This window comes from Rhinatrema bivittatum, chromosome 10, assembly GCF_901001135.1.
Source record: "Rhinatrema bivittatum chromosome 10, aRhiBiv1.1, whole genome shotgun sequence".
In the NCBI taxonomy this organism is placed as follows: domain Eukaryota; kingdom Metazoa; phylum Chordata; class Amphibia; order Gymnophiona; family Rhinatrematidae; genus Rhinatrema; species Rhinatrema bivittatum.
In genome coordinates, this window is record NC_042624.1 from 28,528,384 (window position 1) to 28,550,114 (window position 21,731).

At 44.0% G+C, this 21,731-nt stretch overlaps 1 protein-coding gene across 1 annotated transcript in view; it reads right to left on the reverse strand.

Annotated features, from left to right (window-relative positions):
- Positions 1-21,731, reverse strand: part of ATF6 (activating transcription factor 6) — a 326,336-nt gene that overhangs the window by 279,806 nt on the left and 24,799 nt on the right. Inside the window, exons 3-6 of the mRNA XM_029617629.1 lie at positions 17,375-17,456; positions 17,132-17,238; positions 16,638-16,761; positions 15,991-16,197 (exon numbers count right to left, since the gene is read on the reverse strand). Coding sequence (XP_029473489.1) covers positions 15,991-16,197; positions 16,638-16,761; positions 17,132-17,238; positions 17,375-17,456 — 520 coding nt within the window. The remainder of the gene's footprint in view (positions 1-15,990; positions 16,198-16,637; positions 16,762-17,131; positions 17,239-17,374; positions 17,457-21,731) is intronic.

A 21,731-nucleotide genomic window follows, 5' to 3' on the forward strand; every position in this document is an offset into this window, starting at 1 on the left:
GCAACCAAGGTTGCCAGGGGCGCCTGCATGCAGAGGCTCTGCAGGCCCAACACACCTCCGACACCTATCATCAATGCCAAAATGAACCAATGACTGCCAGTGCCATTGACTGACAGCGTTGATGCTATGAGCTTGATGGCATCCCCTCGTCAGTGGTTAAGACTGACCAATAGCCTCACTAGCGCTCACTAGCACTGATGGTGCACAAATCCAGACAGGGCCTCCGATCCCAGCAGCTCAGGCCCCTGAAATCATTGGTATCCATGGTGCCCGATAGCCGTAGGCCAGAAATAGGACAGCAGAATGCCCCTCAGTCCCTGATCAGGACACCGCAAGGAGCCTGGAGGGCACCGGACTACTGTGCCTGGTTTCCTCGTGGTCCTGGGGTGCCTGGGGTGCCTTGTGTGGATGGCGACCTTGGCACTTGACATATCCAAGGCTGAAACCCGTCACCTGAGAACTTCAGTGGCACTCGAGCGCTCTCAAAAGCCCCAGCGGTCAATGGCCTCGAGGACGACTAGGGCACTCAATGGTGATCCTAGTGCCTCATTAATGGTGCTCGACCTCGTCAAGATCTGCAACGAATGGCATCGGTGGCCAACAGGACCGATGGCCTCCATTGCAGCCTTGTATCATGAGGGCATCAAGGCAGCTCTGCACCATAATGGAATCGAGGCCACACATCGTGATGGCCTCGAGGGCAGCCATGGCATAGAGACCATGCACCTCGATGGTATCGAGGGTGGCCACACATGTACCTCAATGGGGATCAAAGGCTGTCGATGGCATTGAGGGCCTTGATGGCATTGAAGGCCCTGGGAGCATCAAGGGGAACCATGGCACTTGATGGCAGTCCTGGTCCCTGATACTAGGTGGTCGGTGCTGGTACTCCGCCAATTGAGGTCCAAGGCACTCGATGTCAGTGCATCGGTGAACTTTACGGCATCAAGGGCAGTCATGCATATTGACAGCATCGAGGGCGACCCGGCACGTCGACAGCGTCCAGGGTGCTCAATGGTAGTCCTGGTCTCTGACGCAATCCTGAACCAAGGCATCAGATCAACAGTGCGCTGGTCACAGATGAGCAGAGGCAAACATTACTGGGCATGGCACCGAAGATGTAGCAGCAAACTGCTTGCCCAGGCTCCTACTCACCCTCTCTCTCACAATCAAGCAGGAGGGGAGGCTACGTTTTCCAGAGCTCCAGCCAGAGGAAACTAATTCCTATGAATGTGGGGAGGAAGAACTCTCAGCCCCGCAGGAAAGATGTGGTCATCAATCTCTTCACTGTCTGAACCTCTGTCAATGCTGATCGATCAGTGAAACATGGAACTCCTGCCCTTGTAGAACTCAGGCGAGTCCCCAGGCTCAGCGGCCTACATGGATCACCCACGGACTGCACTCAGTCAGTCCTGCCATCACCTAACAAAAGGTACAAAAACAGACAGAGCAAGGAGAGAGCAGAAACTAAACTGCAGGTGCAGTATTTATTTAATAAGGGATAGTAATAGACTCTGCCAGACCGCACAGTGACTTAGGCACACCATGTGGCTAGCAGACAGTGGAAAGAAGAGGAAAAAGGAAAAGAAAATAAAACTACTATAAGGGAAAGGAAAGAAAAACAGCTGCAGCTCTAAAAAAAATCATTTACAAAAACTGTGAGGAGACAGCAAAGCTGAATACTGTGACACACGGTTCCACGGGAGAAAGGAAAAAAAAAAAAAAAAGAGACTGAGGGACTCTGCCTAGGGGAGAAGGTGTCGATGGCTACAGCTGCACGTGCTCAGTAGGGCTTGTTTGAAAGTTCTAGAATCTGAGAATAAAGTTCCAGATCAGGGCTCCATCCAATGATGTCACCCATGTGTGAGGACTAACATCCTGCTTGTCCTTTGAGAACTATTTGGCCAGATAAATAGTTATGGTGGCTGCTAAACACAGCTGAATATTTTATGCTGTCCACTTAACTGGATAATCCAAAATTTATCTGGCTAAGTGATGCTGCATATCAGGCCTAAGAGAAGACCCATGTATAGATAAGGGTGTCAATGATTGCCAATGTTCTTCTTTATAGTGATGTCACTGGAGAAAAGCCCCAAAGTTCAATTCATTTTGCACCAGTCAAACAATTTTAATCCTTACCTTTTGAAAGCTATTACCAAGACAAGCCAAAGTTGAACTGGTGACCTACAGGTGAAAAAGCTCAAATATATTGAAGTGTCAATCCACTCACACTTAAACACATCTCCGTGCAAATGCCTTAAACCACCCAGTCCAAGAGTTGAGAATCTCAGTGCCCTGCCTTCAAATTCTTATGTCATTCAATCCCAGATTGTAAAAACAAATCTTAAGGGGAAAGAAACACGAGAGAAAAAAAAAAAAAAAAGAGAGACTGAGGGACTCTGCCTAGGACGATGACTACAGCTGCACATGCTCAGTAGGGCATGTCTGAAAGTTCTACAGGTTCTGGAAGCCAAGTTTAGGCTCTTAGGTAGAAAGCTTAAATCCAGAACCTCCAGGGTAGCATTCTTTGAAATGCTCCCTGTTCCACGCGCAGGTCACCAGAGGCAGGCAGAGCTCCGGAGTCTCAATGCGTGGATGAGACGATGGTGCAAGGAAGAGGGACTCAGTTTTGTTAGGAACTGGGGAACCTTTTGGGGAAGAGGGAGTCTCTTCCGAAGGGATGGGCTCCACCTTAACCAGGATGGAACCAGACTGCTGGCACTAACCTTTAAAAAGGAGATAGAGCAGCTTTTAAACTAGAACAAAGGGAAAAGCCGACAGTCGCTCAGCAGCGCATGGTTCGGAGAGATGTATCTTTAAAGGATACTAATGATGCATTAGAATTAGGGCATCCCGACAGTGAGGTTCCAATAATTAGAAAAGTAGTCCAAATGCCTGTAACTAAAAACTCACCTGAGCTAAAAAATTCTAAACTTATCCCCATCAATTAAAAAGCAGAATAAAAATACAAACAAAAAACAAACTTTGCAATGTCTGTATGCTAATGCCAGAAGTCTAAGAAGTAAGATGGGAGAATTAGAATGTATAGCAGTAAATGATGACATAGACTTAATTGGCATCTCAGAGACATGGTGGAAGGAGGATAACCAATGGGACAGTGCTATACCGGGGTACAAATTATATCGCAATGACAGAGAGGAGCAGTCGGGAGGAGGTGGTGGCGCTTTATGTCCCGGGATGGCATAGAGTCCACAGGATAAACATCCTGCATGAGACTAAAAGCACAATCGAATCTTTATGGGTAGAAATCCCTTGTGTGTCGGGGAAGACTATAGTGATAGGGGTATACTACCGTCCACCTGGTCAAGATGGTGAGACTGACAGTGAAATGCTAAGAGAAATTAGGAAGCTAACCAAATTGGTAGTGCAGTAATAATAGGAGACTTCAATTACCCCAATATGACTGGGTAAATGTATCATCGAGAAATGCTAGAGATATAAAGTTCCTGTTTGGAATAAATTACATTTTTATGGAGCAATTGGTTCAGGAACAGACAAGAAAGGGTGCAATTTTAGATCTAATTCTCAGTGAAGCACAGGACTTGGTGAGAGAGGTAACAGTGGTGGGGCCGCTTGGCAATAGTGATCATAATATGATCAAATTTGAATTAATGACTGAAGGGGGAGAGTAGCAAATCCACAGCTCTCGTGCTAAAACTTTCTAAAGGGAAACTTTGATAAAATTAGAAAGATTGTAAGAAAAAAACTGAAAGGAGCAGCTACAAAAGTAAAAAGTGTGCAAGAGGCCGAGGTCATTGTAAAGAAATACTATCCTAGAAGCACAGTCCAGATGTATTCCACACATTAAGAAAGGTGGAAAGAAGGCAAAACGATTACCGGCATGGTTAAAAGGGGAGGTGAAAGAAGCTTTTTTAGCCAAAAGATCTTCATTCAAAAATTGGAAGAAGGATCCAAACAGAAGAAAATAGGATATGCATAAGCGTTGGCAATTTAAATGTAAGACATTGATAAGACAGGCTAAGGAGAGAATTTGAAAAGAAGTTGGCCGTAGAGGCAAAAACTCACAGTAAAAACTTTTTAAAATATATCCGAAGCAGAAAGCCTGTGAGGAAGTCAGTAGGACCGTTAGATGATCGAGGGGTTAAAGGGGCACTTAGAGAAGATAAGGCCATCGCGGAAAGATTAAATGATTTCTTTGCTTCGGTGTTTACTGAAGAGGATGTTGGGAAGGTACCCGTACCGGAGAAGGTTTTCATGGGTAATGATTCAGATGGACTGAACCAAATCACGGAGAACCTAGAAGATGTGGTAGGCCTGATTGATAAACTGAAGAGTAGTAAATCACCTGGAACAGATGGTATACACACCAGCGTTCTAAAGGAACTAAAAAATAAAATTTCAGACCTATTAGTAAAAGTTTGTAACCTATCATTAAAATCATTTATTTATTTATTTATTTATTTATTTATTTTTCATTTTTATAGACCGAAGTTCTTGTAGGAACTACAGATCAATCCGGTTTACATACAACTTTTAAATGCCCAAAAAGAGTAGGGGGCTTTACATAGAACAATAAAACAGGTAACAATAGAACAATAACAATAATGATGGAACAAATAGAATAGATAACCAATGGGGTTGGTTGATGGGGGTTTGTGTACGTGTCCTGAAGATCCAGAGAACAGAACCAATTTCCTTGTTGTAGAAGGGGAAGGTTCCAAGAGACACCATTCTGAACTTTTCTTTTTTGAGAAATCTGTTGAGATTGCGAAGGTCTAAGAAGGGGCGGAGACCTCCTGATTTTTTTGAATTAGAAAATAGCGGGAGTAGATCCTCTGCTGGTTTGTGTCGAGAGGAATGGGTTCTACAGCCCTGGCTTGGAGAAGGATAGAGAGTTCTGACTCCAGCATCAGTTTGTGGTCTTTCCGGGCCCACAGTAGATTTGGTGGAGAATCTGGGGGTATCAAGAGGAAGTTTAGATGGTATCCCTTGGTTATGATTGAAATTATCCATTGGTCTGTTGTTATGAGGCACCACTGATGTTGGAAGTGGAGCAATTGGCCTCCGACAGGTATCTCTGGATTTGGATTTATTGAAGATTGGCAACTGTTCTCTGGAAACATACCAAAATCCAGATGCTGGACCAGACTGTGGGGCTGATTGAGCTCTGGGTGCTTTGGGCTGGCGTGAATATCCTCTGTGAGGGGCTTTAGTAGTCTTCGCTCTAGATGCACGAGGGAAGTACTTGCGAGATCGGTAGAACAGTTTCTTAGGGTCCCTTCTCATGCTTCTGTGAAACGAGGAGGGAGCATCAGTGGTTACTGTAGACAATTGGTGCAGTGTCTCGTGGTGGTCTTTTAGCTGAGTCACTGCGTCTTGAATTTTATTCCCGAAGAGATTATCTCCAGTGCATGGGAGGTCAGTGAGCTTGTCCTGGACCTCAGGTCATAAATCAGAAGCCTTCAGCCAAGCCCATCGTCTGGCACTGATTCCCGTTGCTGATAAGCAGGAAGCAGTCTCAAAGGGAATCATATGCTGCCCGAACTTCATGCTTTCCTGCCTCAAGGCCCTTGTGGAGAATAGCAGTTTGCCTCAACAATATCAAGAGAGTCTATGAGTCTGCAAGATCCTGAACCTGCTTCCACAGGTTTCTCTGGTATTAGGTCATGTAGAGCTGGTAAGTGGCAATACAAGACACCAACATGGAGCTTTGGAATATCTTCCTACCTAGACCATCTAAGAATTTTTGCTCTTTTCCTGGAGGGGCTGAGGAATGAGGCTGCAATCGCTTTGCCTTTTTCTGTACTGATTCAAACACAACTGAATGATGAGGCAGTTGTGGTTTTTGGAAGCCTGGAGCATGTTGGACGAGATATGTGGCATCTGTTTTCCTGTTTTCATCCATTGTACCTGAAGACCGGAGGGTGGCTAATGTAACCCCAATATTTAAAAAGGTCTCCAGGGGCGATCCGGGAAACTACAGACCGGTTAGCCTGACTTCAGTGCCAGGAAAAATAGTGGAAAGTGTTCTAAACATCAAAATCGTAGAGCACATAGAAAGACATGGTTTAATGGAACAAAGTCAGCATGGCTTTACCCAAGGCAAGTCTTGCCTCACAAATCTGCTTCACTTTTTTTGAAGGAGTTAATAAACATGTGGATAAAGGTGAACCGGTAGATATAGTATACTTGGATTTTCAGAAGGCGTTTGACAAAGTTCCTCATGAGAGGCTTCTAAGAAAAATAAAAAAAAGTCATGGGATAGGTGGCGATGTCCTTTCGTGGATTACAAACTGGTTAAAAGACAGGAAACAGAGAGAAGGATTAAATGGACAATTTTCTCATTGGAAGGGAGTGGACAGTGGAGTGCCTCAGGGATCAATGTTGGAACCCTTACTTTTCAATATATTTATAAATAATCTGGAAAGAAATACGTCGAGTGAGGTAATCAAATTTGCAGATGATACAAAATTGTTCGGAGAAGTTAAATCACAAGCAGATTGTGATAAATTGCAGGAAGACCTTGTGAGACTGAAAAATTGGGCATTGAAATGGCAGATGAATTTAATGTGGATAAGTGCAAGGTGATGCATATAGGGAAAAATAATCCATGCTATAGTTACACAATGTTAGGTTCCATATTAGGAGCTACCACCCAAGAAAGAGATCTAGGCGTCATAGTGGATAACACATTGAAATCGTCGGCTCAGTGTGCTGTGGCAGTCAAAAAAGCAAACAGAATGTTGGGAATTATTAGAAAAGGAATGGTGAATAAAACGGAAAATGTCATAATGCCTCTGTATCGCTCCATGGTGAGACCCCACCTTGAATACTGTGTAAAATTCTAGTCGCCACATCTCAAAAAAGATATAGTTGCAATGGAGAAGGTACAGAGAAGGGAAACCAAAATGATAAGGGGAATGGAACAGCTCCCCTATGAGGAAAGACTAAAGAGGTTAGGACTTTTCAGCTTGGAGAAGAGACGGCTGAGGGGGGAATATGAAAGAGGTGTTTAAAATCATGAGAGGTCTAGAACAGATAGATGTGATTCGGTTATTTACTCTTTTGGATAATAGAAAGACTAGGGGGCACTCCATGAAGTTAACATGTGGCACATTTAAAACTAATCGGAGAAAGTTCTTCTTCACTCAACGCACAATTAAACTCTGGAATTTGTTGCCAGAAGATGTGGTTAGTGCAGTTAGTGTAGCTGGGTTTAAAAAAGGATTGGATAAGTTCTTGGAGGAGAAGTCCATTACCTGCTATTAATTGACTTAGAAAACAGCCACTGCTATTACTAGCAATGGTTACATGGAATAGACTTAGTTTTTGGGTACTTGCCAGGTTCTTATGGCCTGGATTAGCCACTGTTGGAAACAGGATGCTGGGCTTGATGGACCCTTGGTCTGACCCAGTATGGCATGTTCTTATGTTCAAATTCCAGAATGAGATACAAATACAAGGCACAATTTCTCAAGTAAATACACAACTATAAAAAAGTTAAAGATTTTTCTTGATTATAATAATTTACTTGATTTGGACTACCAGCATATTAGGATGGGGATCCTACATTTTAATTAGCTAAACTGACAAAATTCTTCACAGAGCTTTTTACTTATGTCCCCCCTTAGCGTTCACTTCCAAAAATCAACCACTTTTGTTAAATGGCACCTTAATTCCAAGTACATGTCGACATCTACTGGCCAAAATGCACAACTACAGCACTATACCAGCAATTTCTTCTACTGTAGCTTTCTAGACCCCCTGGAAGACCGAAGTACCTTTATGTATTTTCAAATTATATTAATTTAGTATTACATGTGCATTCAGTAAATATTGTACAAGATTATATATATATATATATATATATATATATACACACATACATATACACACACACACACACACAGACACTGAATTAAGTTATATACAAAGGCATGAAATGTTCAGTCAGATTACTGCACGTGTCGGGATATGCTCTGAATTGTACAAGTTTAAGTTAGAGGACCATAAGAAAAATAACTTGCTAGAGAATACACTCCCAGTATAAGTAAGGTTTTCCCAGGGAAGAAACATTAACTTTGCGTAAAGCACCTACAACAATGCCACAACTTTATTTTCTCTCAGCTACATAGCAGCAAATCTGGTCTTAAAAGCATAAGTGCTGGTAATTTAAATAATTCTCCATAGTTAAACAAAACCATTAAGATCCCTCTTTTTTCATGCATAATTTTTATTTTATTGCCAAGGCAGCTTTTATAAAGTTCTGAATGCTCCTCCTGTCACTGCTATTACTGGAATTAGAAGCATGAGATCTACTTAGTGTAGCCTGGTTTGGCCACTATTGGAAACAGGACGCTGAGCTTGATGGACCCTTGGTCTGACCCAGTATAACAATATCTTATGTTCTCATTATGATTCTCATTAAACCTGGGAGCTGCTGTATTAGTCCTGATCAGACCCTAATACAGAAAGAACCCCAAAATGAGACAAAAATATTTTTAAAATGGGAAAGTGGGAGACCACGTGACCCAAAGAGCGAGTGAGACGTGTGACCAGCTCGCTCCCAGTGCTCCCTCTAAAGATGACCTTTTCTTACATCTTTTTCTCTGCACGAGACGCTATTCAGCTTACCCGTGGCTTCACAGACATCCATGGAAGACTTTCTGTTTCGAAGCAGCAGGGATATAGCCAGCAAACCGCAGCGAGGGAAAATAACCCTTGGTAAGCCAGCCGAAAATAAAATGATCAACGGCTCCCCACGCCCACAGTTAGCGGCTAGCAATGGCTCCCTGGTGGAGGGGACCGAGTCCATGTTTCAGGCCCTGGATGGGCGATTTATAGAACTTTCCCAGCAATTAGCATCAGGAAATGAAACACTCCACGTGATTAAAACAGGAGGTGGAGGCACCCAAAAAAGAGTGGCGGGAGTCGAATTGGAGGCACAAGCCTTGCAGGTAAGACAGGGAACCCTGGAAAAGCAAGCTGGGGACTTGGAATATAAAGTGGATGATCTGGAAAACAGGTGCCAAATAATCTTGGCTTTGTGGGCTTCCCTGAATTCTGCTCTGTCCGGGAAGTCCATGCTCTGCTGCAGGGCTGGTTGGTAACAGAGGTCAGCCTAGAACAGCTGCAGGAGCGTTGCCACATGGAACGCGCTCATTCCCTGGGAACCTGTGGCCTGGGGGCTACAAGGCCACGTGTGGTAATTGCAAAATGTTTCCAGTTTGCGCACAAAGTATCCGGTCTCCTGTTCTTGACTTTAATTTTTAATTGTATGCCTTACCAGACCCCAATCGCCGCCCATCAACGACGCTCCGCCCCTCCACGTTATACGGTAGGAGGCGGAGGACAGCAACAGGCCCTTTAAAGCCTCCTGCTGACCTAAGGCGATCCCCTCTTTCCTCGCGACCGCCACGACCAGACCCACAGCTCACCTCCGGGCGCCCCTCCGACCTGCGGCCTACCATCGCGGACCCGGGCATCGGCCTGCGTTTCTGACTCCGAGCCTCGGCCTGCCGTGAAGGACCCTGCCTGAAGCCTGAACCCGACGCCGGACCCGATCCGAGGCCTGCACCCAACGCCGGACCCGACCCCCCGGATGAGAAGCTAGCGGCTCGCGCGCACCCGTCTGGTTAAGAGCCCACCTCCAGCTAGGCCTTTCCAGGCCCCAATCGCTGCCCATCAACGATGCTCCGCCCTCCATGTTACAGGAGGTGAAGGACAGCAACAGGCCCTTTAAAACCTCTTGCTGACCTAAGGTGCCGCGCGCCGAAGGAGCATGACTAAGGGGCCTGCCCCTTAGTGCGTTCCCCATGCGCATTTTCAGCCCGTCATCTTCCCCCAGCTCAGCTAAGCCTTAAGACAGACCACTTCCAACCCCATGATTCCTGACTCATCCACTTGCTCTGGCTGAATACAGACACGGGCTGCTTCTCTTCTAACCGTCTCACAGAGCCTGCTGATACAACTTTGACGATAGTCCCCCAAGCATCATTCTTAGGCTCAAAGCATTACTACTTCCTATGGTCCACTCTATGGGCAGGGCTGCAGACCGTCATCAAAAAGCTGTGTATTCCTATTCGCAAATAACCACTACATAAGCATTTTGGGTCCATCGATGCCTTTAAATAGGCCACTGCTACTGCTAGTAGTAAACCAAGTTATCCCCTGTTAACTGGACCCACTAACCCTTATTTTCCTCCTTCCCCGCCCCCCCCTTTTTGGCTGTCCATCACTGCTATTATCACTCTCAGTTGTCTCCCTTCTCCCCCCCCCCCCCTTGCCTTATAATTGCAACCTACCCTATCCCCCGCATTCACTACCCATTCCACAGACCCCCACTCCTCCCCCATTACAACTCAACTGCCCATCGCAAGTCCCTCCTCCCCATACTCATCTCCCCCCTGACACAGCTACTAGGACTCACAACCCTATCCATAGTCCTTTTCAATGCTCAATCTCTCTCGAAAAAAACCCACAATCCTTAACGATCTACTAATCGACTACAACCGAAATCTGCACTATTACAGAAACCTAGCTCAAGGATTCTGACATTGTCCTCCTCAATTAGCTCCCCACGCATTCCTATGATATATTCACCATCCCGAGACCTAAGAAAAGAGACGGAGGCCTCCTTTTAGCAGTTAAAAAGCATATAAAACTCAAACCTGTGAACATTGACACCCCTCCCAGATTTGAGATTGGTCTGTTCAAATCCCCAGAACTACAAATCTGCCTTGTCTACTCCCCCCCCTGGCCTTCTAGAACTCAACCCTTTTCCCTCTTATTGAATTCATCTCTGACAACATAAATATAGAAATCCCAGCCATTATACTAGGAGACTTCAATCTCCATGTAGACTCCTGCCCTCTCTCATCGTCCTGTGAAACCTTCCTCAACTCAAAGCTGGGTACACCCTGGATCTTATGTTCATTAACTCCTGTATCCACTCTCCCAATACACCCTCATGCACCCCTGTTCCTTGGTCTGACCATTCCCTCATTGAGACCCTCCTCTCTATAAATGCTCCGACTGTTTGCAACCCTGCTCAAAGTACTACCATTGTTTTCAGAAAATCCTGCTCCAGCGAGGACCTAATCTCAGCTTTTTCCAGCTCTCTGTCCAAACTCGACTGCACCAATCCTGAAGCTGCACTTACCTCTTGGAGCAACCTCACCTATGACATTGCAAATAATCTATGCCCTATCACCAGGCATGACCTGCATCCATCTTCAAAAAATCTAAAACCATGTTATACCGCTGAGTTAAAAATAATGAAAAATAAACTCAAACGGAGAGAGAGAATTTGGCGTAAAGACCCCCTCACCTCAACATGCTTCCAACTACAAATCTGCTCTTCAATGCTACAGACTCTCCACTCTTAAGTCCAAACGTGACTTTTACGCTTCAAAAATACATGTACAACCCCAAAGCCCTATTCTCCTACATTTCGGATCTCACCATGTCCGTCCCTCCCCCAATCCCTGACAATGAAGCTAGTAGCAAATGTGAAGAACTAGCACTCTACTTCCATAAAAAAATAGCAAACATCCTCCTCAGATTCCCCCTCACCTTACACCCTGGCCCAAGCCAAACTACTGCCATCCTTGACTCCCTTGACCTCACCTCCTCCAAGGAAATTGAAGCAATTCTTAAAAAGATTAAACCGGCATCTCACCCCACTGACACCATCCCTACTAAAGCTCTCCTAATCATTCCTAACACCATCGCCAAACCTCTTGCAGACATCAACTGCTCCCTCTCCTCTGGCATAGTCCCAAACACACTCAAGCATGCAGTGGTCAACCCCTGCTTAAAAAACCATCGTTAAACCCCAATGACCCTTCCAATTTCCATCCTATCTCAAACCTCCCATTTATTTCTAAAATTTTGGAAAAGGTAGTCAACTTCCAGCTCATGGACTACCTCGAAAACAACAATATCCTTCACCCCTCACAATTTGGTTTTCGCAAGCACTTCAACACTGAAACCCTTTTGCTCACCCTCTCTGATCACCTCATCAGAGGCATGGACCATGGTCACTGCTACATTCTTGCCCTTCTTGACATTTCCTCTGCGTTTGATACAATAAGCCACAACCACCTCCTCTTCCGCCTATCTGACATAGGTATCTCAGGTTCAGCCCTCCTATGGTTTAAATCCTACCTGTCTGGAATCCAAGATGGCCGCACGCATTGAGACCTGAGCAGAGGGCTCCAACGTTTTTGCTGTTTTCGTCTGCTGAAATAATGCCTGCTAAGAGGAAGGGAAAAGTTCGGACCTACCCGACCGAACTGAACCCTACCATGACTATCCAGACAGAAATCACCCGCTTTGTGAGTCCTGTAGTTCAACAGAGAACCGAGGAAACTGATGTGCAGGACAGCGTGGAACAGCCGTTCGTGCCGACAGGGGAGGTGTCTCTAAGTCCGGAGCAGAGAGAGCCACCTACGCAGAGCCTAGCAGAGGAGGTGAGGAATGGAGGTTTGGAGGCATGTGCAGCCGACCCGATTCCAGATATTACCCCACTGACTATCGAAGGGATATATTCGGGACCTCATACTTCAAGCCCGGTGGAATATCAAAGAACTGGGGGGCTAACTGAAGCCAGTGAAAACCTGGAAGAAGGTATGTCCCCAGAAAGTAGTATGAGAAAAAATCTAATTATTATCCCTTCGAGGCCTGCAGAGGTGACCCTAGACTCCCTATGGGAGTTCATGGCCGGCATGGCTTCGGCAATAAACACTATGAATGAAAAAATGGAAAATATTAGTATACAAAGCGTTCAAAAATCTGTTGTTGCGCAAACACAGCTAGACGGCTTAAAAGAGAAAGTGAATGGATTGGAAGAGGAAAACAAGCAATTTCAGCAATATAAAATCGCAGCGATTAAAGACAGTCAATCTCTTTCCAGACGTATGGAGTTTATTGAAAATAAATCTAGACATCTGAATCTTCGGATTATTAACTTTCCCAAGGTGGTGGGAGAAATCCCCTATACCACTTTGAAGAGATTCTTTCTTGAAAGTTTGGAGTTGACTGAGTCTAACATGCCATTCATTAACTCCTGCTTTTTCCTTCCTATGTCGACTCGCTCAGGGAACCCTGAAAATGTTCCCTTTGCTGGAAACTTGACAGGATTTTTACAGGACTCTACATTGGACGTTATAAGCAGGGGTACACTCTTGGTGTCATTTATAACAGTTAAGGACATCCGTCTAGTTATGAAGGCATATTTTAGGAAATATCCGCTAAATTTTCATGAGGCAGCAGTAAAAATATTTCCTGACTTAGCCCCAGCCACTCAAGCCAGGCATCGGGGATTTTTATCCCTTAGACAAGAGGCTATAAGGCTGGGATATAATGTTAAAATTCAGTTTCCTTGTAAATGCTTCCTCATGAAAGAAAATGAACGCTATGTTTTCTTTATACCTGAACAATTAAGAGAGTTTATTGAAGCCAGAAAAATCAACATCTTAATTCAGTAATAGATTTAGAACTGCAGTTACGTGTAGCCAGTTAAATGTAAGGTATTATTATCCTATTTTGTTCCTTAAATGATTTCTGGATCCACTATTGTTATTCTGCTGGGAGTGGGACTGGAATACAATGAATAATGGTTAAAGAATTATGAAATATTTTGCACATCAAGGTTATATGTAAATTTAAATGGTTGGATAATAACTCGGGTTACCTTTATTTAATAAGGATGTTGGCAAAAGAATTTTGTTTTTTGTTTTGTGATATGAAAGTATCCACGGTGTTTCATTATAAGCAAAAATGTTTTTTGTTTATGTCTTAAAATCAATAAAGAATTAAAAAAAAAATAAATCCTACCTGTCTAATAGACAATTCTCAGTCAAAATAGGCAACGCTGAATCCACTCATTACACCCTCTCCCAAGGAGTTCCTCAAGGTTCCTCACTCTCATCCACCCTATTCAATATTTACCTCACATCTCTCTGCCAGCTCCTATCTGACCTCAAATTCTACCTATATGCAGATGATGTCCAGATCATTATACCAATTCATGACTATCTCCGAATCTCTAAAACTCTGGGAGAAATGCCTTGCATCCATCAACACTCTTCTCACAAATCTCCACCTCGCCTTAAACACCACCAAAACGGAAGTGCTCTTCATATCCCAACACCAACTCCCCAAACCTTCCCTTGCAAATGACCCGGCCTATAGTTCCATCTCCACCCAGCACTTTGTACGAGACCTCGGTGTCCTGATTGACCAGCAATTGAACCTTAAAAAATACATCAACACAATCATCAAGGAAGGTTTCTTTAAGCTCAATGTTATGAAAAAACTAAAACCCCTACTCCATACCCATGATTTCCTTACCGTCATTCAGGCCACCCTCTCATCGAAAATGTACTACTGCAACTCCCTTCTCCTAGGGTTCCCCTATTCCACCATAAAACCGCTTCAAATGCTCCAGAATGCGATAGCGAGGACCATCACAAATGCTCGTAAATATGACCACATCACCCCCATCCTTAAAGACTTTCATTGGTTCCCGATCCCTTCACGCATCCTCTATAAAACCCTTACTATTATTCACAAATCCATCTACAGACACAACTCCAACTGGCTTGATGAGTTATTCTGCCTCACACTCTCTAACCGCCCCACCAGAGCAACCAATAAAGGAACACTTCACGTGCCATCCCTCAAGGAGGCACACCTCACCTCCACGAGGGATTGAGCCCTCTCCATTGCTGGTCCCATCCGATGGAACTCACTACCCACAAACCTCTGACTTGAGCCTTGTACCATCAAATTAAAAAATAAATTAAAAACTTGGCTCTTCAAACAGGCTTTCCCAGAATAGATCCCCTGCTTTCAACCCTTTGTTGCATCAGCCCTTGATCTGAACCCATGTATAAAGTTATGCTCCATCTTTTACTTGTTAGTTTTACATAGGGTTGCTCTTGCTTGCCAGTTTCGGCTACTTCCCCTTTTGTTTCTGTAGTCCCATCCCTTGTACCTGTTTGATGTAATTTCCACCTTCAGTTCCAATGTAAACCGGTATGATATAACTACTAATACCGGTATAAAAAAAGCATTAAATAAATAAAATAATAAAAGGATAATTTAAAAAAAAAATGGGAAATAGACCTAAGAAAATGTGCACAAAGTTAATTACAAAAATGTAAAAACATAAGAAAACATAGTCATGCAACAGAGGTTATAATGTCACTGCAATTTGATCAGAAAATTATCAGAATCATGAAGAAGCTTGTGTATAAGACTTGATTTTGTATATCGGAATCTGAAAAGATGCCAGCAGCACATACCTGCTCTAGATGAACTATCAAACTCTAGAAACAAAATGTCTCTGCATTCTTTTGGTTTTTTTTAATTAGAAATAGATGTTTCTCTGATCTTCTCTGATTCACAACAGATATTTTACTTACAGCAGAATCTCTGGAGAAAGTTACTGAGATGGCCCTGTAATTCAGACTGCTCAGGATAAGAGTCTTTCAGGCTAAAGCCAAGACTGTTTTCTTGGGGGACACCATAGCCTCAGAAGACCAACAGCAGCACATAATGGGTTTTTTTTTCTCTGTCCATTGGAAGGGCTTTCAGATGGTGCTGCTTACAAAAGCTCTCTTTTTTTTTTTTTTTTTTTTAATTAAATACACTTGTTTCCTTCTATCAGATACTTGCCAACCTTTCTTAGGAGCCACTAAAGTCTTTCATATGGGCTTCACGGGCCTCTGTTCCCATAATTATTTTTTTATTCTGTGAGGGAGCATTGTCTCACCAGCATGGATAGCAAAGTAAAACTGGACAGAAAGTCTAAATAGCCACATTACTGGGCAGCTGTACTCAAGTCAACAGGTGGAAGAGTCTCAAGCTCTTATGGAGAAGCAGCCTAGGCCTCATTATCGTGTCCTGTAAGTGGTCCATGGTGACACAGAACACTCCACATATGCACAGAAGCATAGCTAAGATGCACACACACAAATCCGTGCTACACATATACAATACCTTGGGCTGCTGCGGGCTGGATGCTGATGCACTGTTGCTGCTGCTTGGGCAGCAGAGTTGCCAAAGGCTGGATGATGATGGTTTTGCGTGCAATATTTGCACTGCCCTGAACCTCTAATGTTGCAGGAAACAGGATGGGCTTTGGCTGTATTGATTGTTTCGGTATTACAAGAGGAAGTTTCCTCTTTGACATCCCAGAAGAATTTGCTGTTTAAAAAAAAAAGAGGGAGAAGTAAAACTTATGTAATCTTCTCTGTCCTGTGCAGGAATTCCCAGAGTTGCTCCTGCATATAAGCTCAATGTACCTCCTACCACGATTAGCTCAAGTAGCCAATTCTCATTCAACATGAGAGCTTCCGGCAGTTTAAGCCTTGACCCTCGCAGACATAAGCCTATCACCCTGTCACCCTGCTCTCATCACATCAATCTTACAATGTGGTAACATTCAATGCTGCCTATTCTCCTCCAGCATCACTACTGCCTATGCAGTAGCACTAGGTCTCACCAGCCTTCTTGCTCCATTTCCTCCATGCCAATGCAATTCTGGTTCTTTTCCCAATGCCAAGCCCTTCTGCACCCCCCACTTCCCAATGGCACAGTTATCAGCCCCATGAGTCAAGCTGATTCCCTTGGCACATGCTCTCTACCTGCATGTGGCGCCGTCCTACGTGCCGGTTTGTTCTTCTCTTCTGAGGAGGGGGGGCTTTTGGTGCCTTCACTGTACAGCGAGACTGGAGACAGCTGAGCATTCCTGCAGAGATCAAGCTCTTCCTGTTCCAAACCAAATAAGAAACATTAATGCATTAAAGAAGCAAAGGAAGCTCACTTTGGAACGGTTAGCGGAACCATGAAAATGGTTCTACAACTTGCTGAGAGATCAGGGCTTGCTCAATAAGCTTGGAACAAAGATGACAGGACTCTGAAATCTTCCCAAAACAAGCAACCTCTCTGATCCACTTCTCTAGCTCTTCTGTCAGAGCACCAGAAATCCTTTTCACCTTTGATACTCTTAGGCAACAACAACAGAAATCATTAGTGGTCACATTTTCTCTTGTGTGGTTGCCACTGTTCACTGAATGTGTGTCACACCATCTCAGGAAGGTACAAAAAGCAATGGAAAGCTTCCAGGTTCATGCCTTACCGGGACATGCTGGGTTAAGGAAGAGGAGGTGGAGTCCACGGATAAAGGAGATGGAATGGAGAGGTCAGAATGTGCAGGAGACGGAGGCTCCGGTTTAAAACTGTGATCTGCAACAAGCCCAAAAAGGGATTTAGCAACTGAATCAGTACACATGAGAGCAGCACAGTACAGGCATCATTAATACTGCCCTTCCTCCCTCATTATACTTAACAAGGCAGCATAGAGACACAGTCCATTTCCTACCTGAGCAGTACTGGTCTATATTATCCCAGGGGCAGGAGTTCCAGGACATCAAATCCAAATCAAGATCATCAAAATTTGTTTGCTAGGAATTGAAAAACATAAACAGAAGATTCATGCAATGTAAACCAGGAAATACTGTATCATAACTGTATGGAAATGAATGCTACCTGCACTGAACAAATAAGGAATTGTGGCTTCTAAGAATTTTTTTATAAAATGAATTGATCAACTGTTAAAATAAACCACTGCAGTATTCAAGACTGAGTTCTGAAGTCCTCACTCTAAACTATGCACAGGATAAACTTGTAAAATTAACATTGCAAACCAGGTAACTCAATGCAAGCCAGCATTCAACTCTCCTCTGGAAGTACATGTCTACTAACACACAATGGGGTAGATTTTCAAAGGGGTATGCGCATAAGATATGCGCGTACCCCCCAAAACCTACCCCAAACCCCCCCTGCGCGCGTCGCCGAGCCTATTTTGCATAGGCTCGGTGACGCGCGCAAGCCCTGGGACGCATGTAAGTCCCGGGGCTTGCAAAAAGGGGCGGCCAGGGGCGTGGCCGAGTGCCCCGACACAGCGGCCTGTGTTGGGGCCTGCCGCACCGGCGCGCGTAAGTTACTACTGCCCGGAGGCAGTAGTAACTTTTCCGATAAAGGTAGGGTGGGGTCTAGATAGGGCCGGTGGGGTGGGTTAGGTAGGGAAAGGGAAGGTGCGGGGGGGGGGGGGGGGTAGAAAGAAAGTTCCCTCCGAGGCCGCTCAGATTTCGGAGCGGCCTTGGAGGAAACGGGCAGCGCACGCAGGGCTCGGCGCACGCAAGTTGCACAAATGTGCACCCCCAATATGAGCTGATCTGGGGGAGGGGGCAATATTTCTGAATCAGGGTTCATAGGCTAACATCAAGGGACCCTTCCATCATCCATATCATTCAGGCTATGACTAGCTTTTTAACATTTTTTTTTTTTACAGTGTTTGTAGGAAGGAGTATCTGACCTCCTTGAAAACATTTCCAGTACATACAAGCTGTTGTTCTAATAAGAGATGTTGGGTTAACTCCAGCAATCCCATTAGTTGTCCACACCAATCTGGACTTCTAGGTGTAGCAGTCACTAGTCTCTCTTCAAATTGTATAATCCTTTAGATAGACCAGTCAGTGACTTCCAACTCCTCCACTTCTCTGTATATAGAAATATCTGCTCCCTTAGACTCTCGGATGAGGTTACGCATAGCTTACCACTAATAAGAACTTTCCACATACAAAATTATCAGTCAATGACCCCTTCAAGAATACAGAACTGGCTGAGACTTGGAGAAAGAACTGGAGATAGGAGAAAAGATTATTTCAGAGAGCTTAGGTTGATGCAGTCTGATGTGGAGATTAATGGTAAAAGGAACAACAGAGATAATGTAAAATTCCTGTTTCATTACGTCTTGGGAATCAGCTACATTTCCTTTATTTAAATATTTACATAAGATATGCCATACTCTGTCAGACCAAGGGCCCATCAGCCCAGTATCCTGTGTCCAACAATGGCCAATCCAAGTCACAAGTACCTGACAAGAACCCAAACATTAGACAAATCACAAGCTACTATTGCTTATTAATTGCCATCATAGCACTAACTGCTGTAACCACATCCTCTGGCAATGAATTCCAGAGCTTGACTATGCACTAAGTGAAAAAGAATTTTCTTCGATTTGTTTTAAATGAGCTACTTGCTAACTTCATGGAGTGCCCCTGGTCCTTCTATTATCTGAGAGAGTAAATAGCTGATTTACAATAACTTGTTCAAGTCCTTTCATGATTTTGTTGACTTCTATCATATCCTCCCTCAGTCGTCTCTTCTCCAAGCTGAACAGCCCTAACTTCTTTAGGCTTTCCTCATAGGGCAGCCGCTCCATGCCCCTTTATCATTTTGGTAACCCTTCTCTGCACTTTCTCCAGTGCAGCTATATCCTTTTTGAGATGCTGTGACCAGAACTGCACACAGTATTCAAGGTGCGGTCTCATCATGGAGCGATTCAGAGGCATTATGACATCCTCTGTTTTATTCTCCATTCCCTTCCTAATAAATCCTAATATTCTGTTTGCTTTTTTGATCACCAGAACACACTAGGCCAAAGATGTCAATGTCTTATCCACTATAACACCTAGATCTCTTTCCTGGGTGGTAGCTCCTAAGATAGAACCTAACATTGTGTAACTACAGCAAGGGTTATTTTTCCCTATATGCAACACCTTGCACTTATCCACATTACATTGCATCTGCCATTAGGATGCCCAATCTTCCAGTCTTGCAAGGTCCTCCTGTAATGTATCACAATCTGCTTATGATTTAACTACTCTGAATAATTTTGTGTCATCCGCAAATATGATAACCTCACTCGTCTTATTCCTTTCCAGATCATTTATATATATATTGAAAAGCACCAGTCCAAGTACAGATCTCTGAGGAACTTCACTGTTTACCTTTTTCCACTGTGAAAACAGACCATTAATCCTACTCTCTGTTTCTATCTTTTAACCAACTTGCAATCCACAAAAGGATATTGCCTCCTATCCTATGACTTTTTAGTTTTCTTTAGTTTACATTAAAATGGCAATGCAAATATTACAAAATGGCCTAGAAAGGAAAATTGGTTCTTACCTGCTAATTTTCATTCCTGTAGTACCACGGATCAGTCCAGGTTGAGCCTCCTATCCAGCAGAGGGAGACAGAGAAAAACTGAAAAGGTACACTATATCAGGACAGTGCTCACCCTGCGTCCCTTCAGTATAATCGATATCAAAGCAGCCAAAATAACAGAGAACCAGGATAAGATCAAGCAAGTAAACAACTGTAATTATCAAAATGAAACAAGAAATTCAAACGTATGAAAAATGCTCTTACACAGCTATCAATATATATATATATACACCGGTGCCTTATAATTCAGATGAACTTCCAGTGTCTTAAAGCTCAAATAGGAAATAGAGAATCCCAAAAAACCTGTGAAAGAAAAACTCCGAACGGATGTAGGGAGAGATTGAAGAATCTAAATATGTACACCCTGGAGGAAAGGAGGAGCAGAGGTGATATGATACAGACTTTCAGATACTTGAAAGGTTTTAATGATCCAAAGACAACGACAAACCTTTTCCAACGGAAACAAATCAGCAGAACCAGGGGGTCACGATTTGAAGCTCCAAGGAGGAAGACTCAGAACCAATGTCAGGAAGTATTTCTTCACGGAGAGGGTGGTGGATGCCTGGAACGCCTTTCCGGAGGAAGTGGTGAAGACCAAAACTGTGAAGGATTTCAAAGGGGCGTGGGATAAACACTGTGGATCCATAAAGTCTAGAAGATGTGAATGAAGAGAAGAGACATGGGGTGGGTGGCTTGCAGGAATGATGGCTATTACCTGGAGATAAATATCCTTATTCAATAAACATAAACACCAACATTGGTCTATGCTTCAACGGCAAGAGAAAATGTGGAAAAAAGGATATGCATCCATAAAAAAGCAGGGGAGTAGCTTGTTACCGCGGTTACTACCCAGGATCAATTAAGCCTGATACGTCACTTGGAATGCATATCCAGCGCAGCTCACTGCTTCAACAGCAGGGGGGAATGAAGAAAAGAGGGATTTATATTCAGACAACAACCAATAAGGACTGAATCACACAGGCTGGGTAAACAAGCGTGGAGTAGCTTGCTTATTACGGCGGTTACTACCCCTCAACAATTAGCAAGATACTTCACTTAGATGCAGCACCAGCACTGCTATCTATATTGATGGCGGGGGGTGAAGGAAATAGAACCAAAAAGTATATATAAGGACCAAGAGTAACAGCTAAGTATGAAAAAAATAAGTGCGAAAGCTTGCTGGGAAGACTGGATGGGCCGTTTGGTCTTCTTCTGCCGTTACCTCTATGTTTCAATGTAGATGTAATCAGGGCGGGAGTCTGGACTGATCTGTGGTACTACAGGAACGAAAATTAGCAGGTAAGAACCAATTTTCCTTTCCCTCTACGTACCCGGATCAGTCCAGACAGTGGGATGTACCAAAGCTTCCCTAAACAGGGTGGGTCCGAGACAGACCCGCTCGAAGCACCTGTCTGCCAAAAGAGCCAAAGACTGGCACCTGAACATCGAGGTGATGACACGCAAAGGTATGTAGGGATTTCCCAAGTAGCTGTTCTGCAGATTTCTTGCGGCGAGACTGACTGACTCTCCACCCAAGAGGTAGCCTGAGACCATAACAGGTGAGCTTTTAAGCCCTCTGGAACAGACTGGACCCGACAAATTATGCCAACGCAATCGCCGCTTTTAGCCAGCGAGCGAAAGTAGCTTTAGAAGCCTTATTCCCCTTA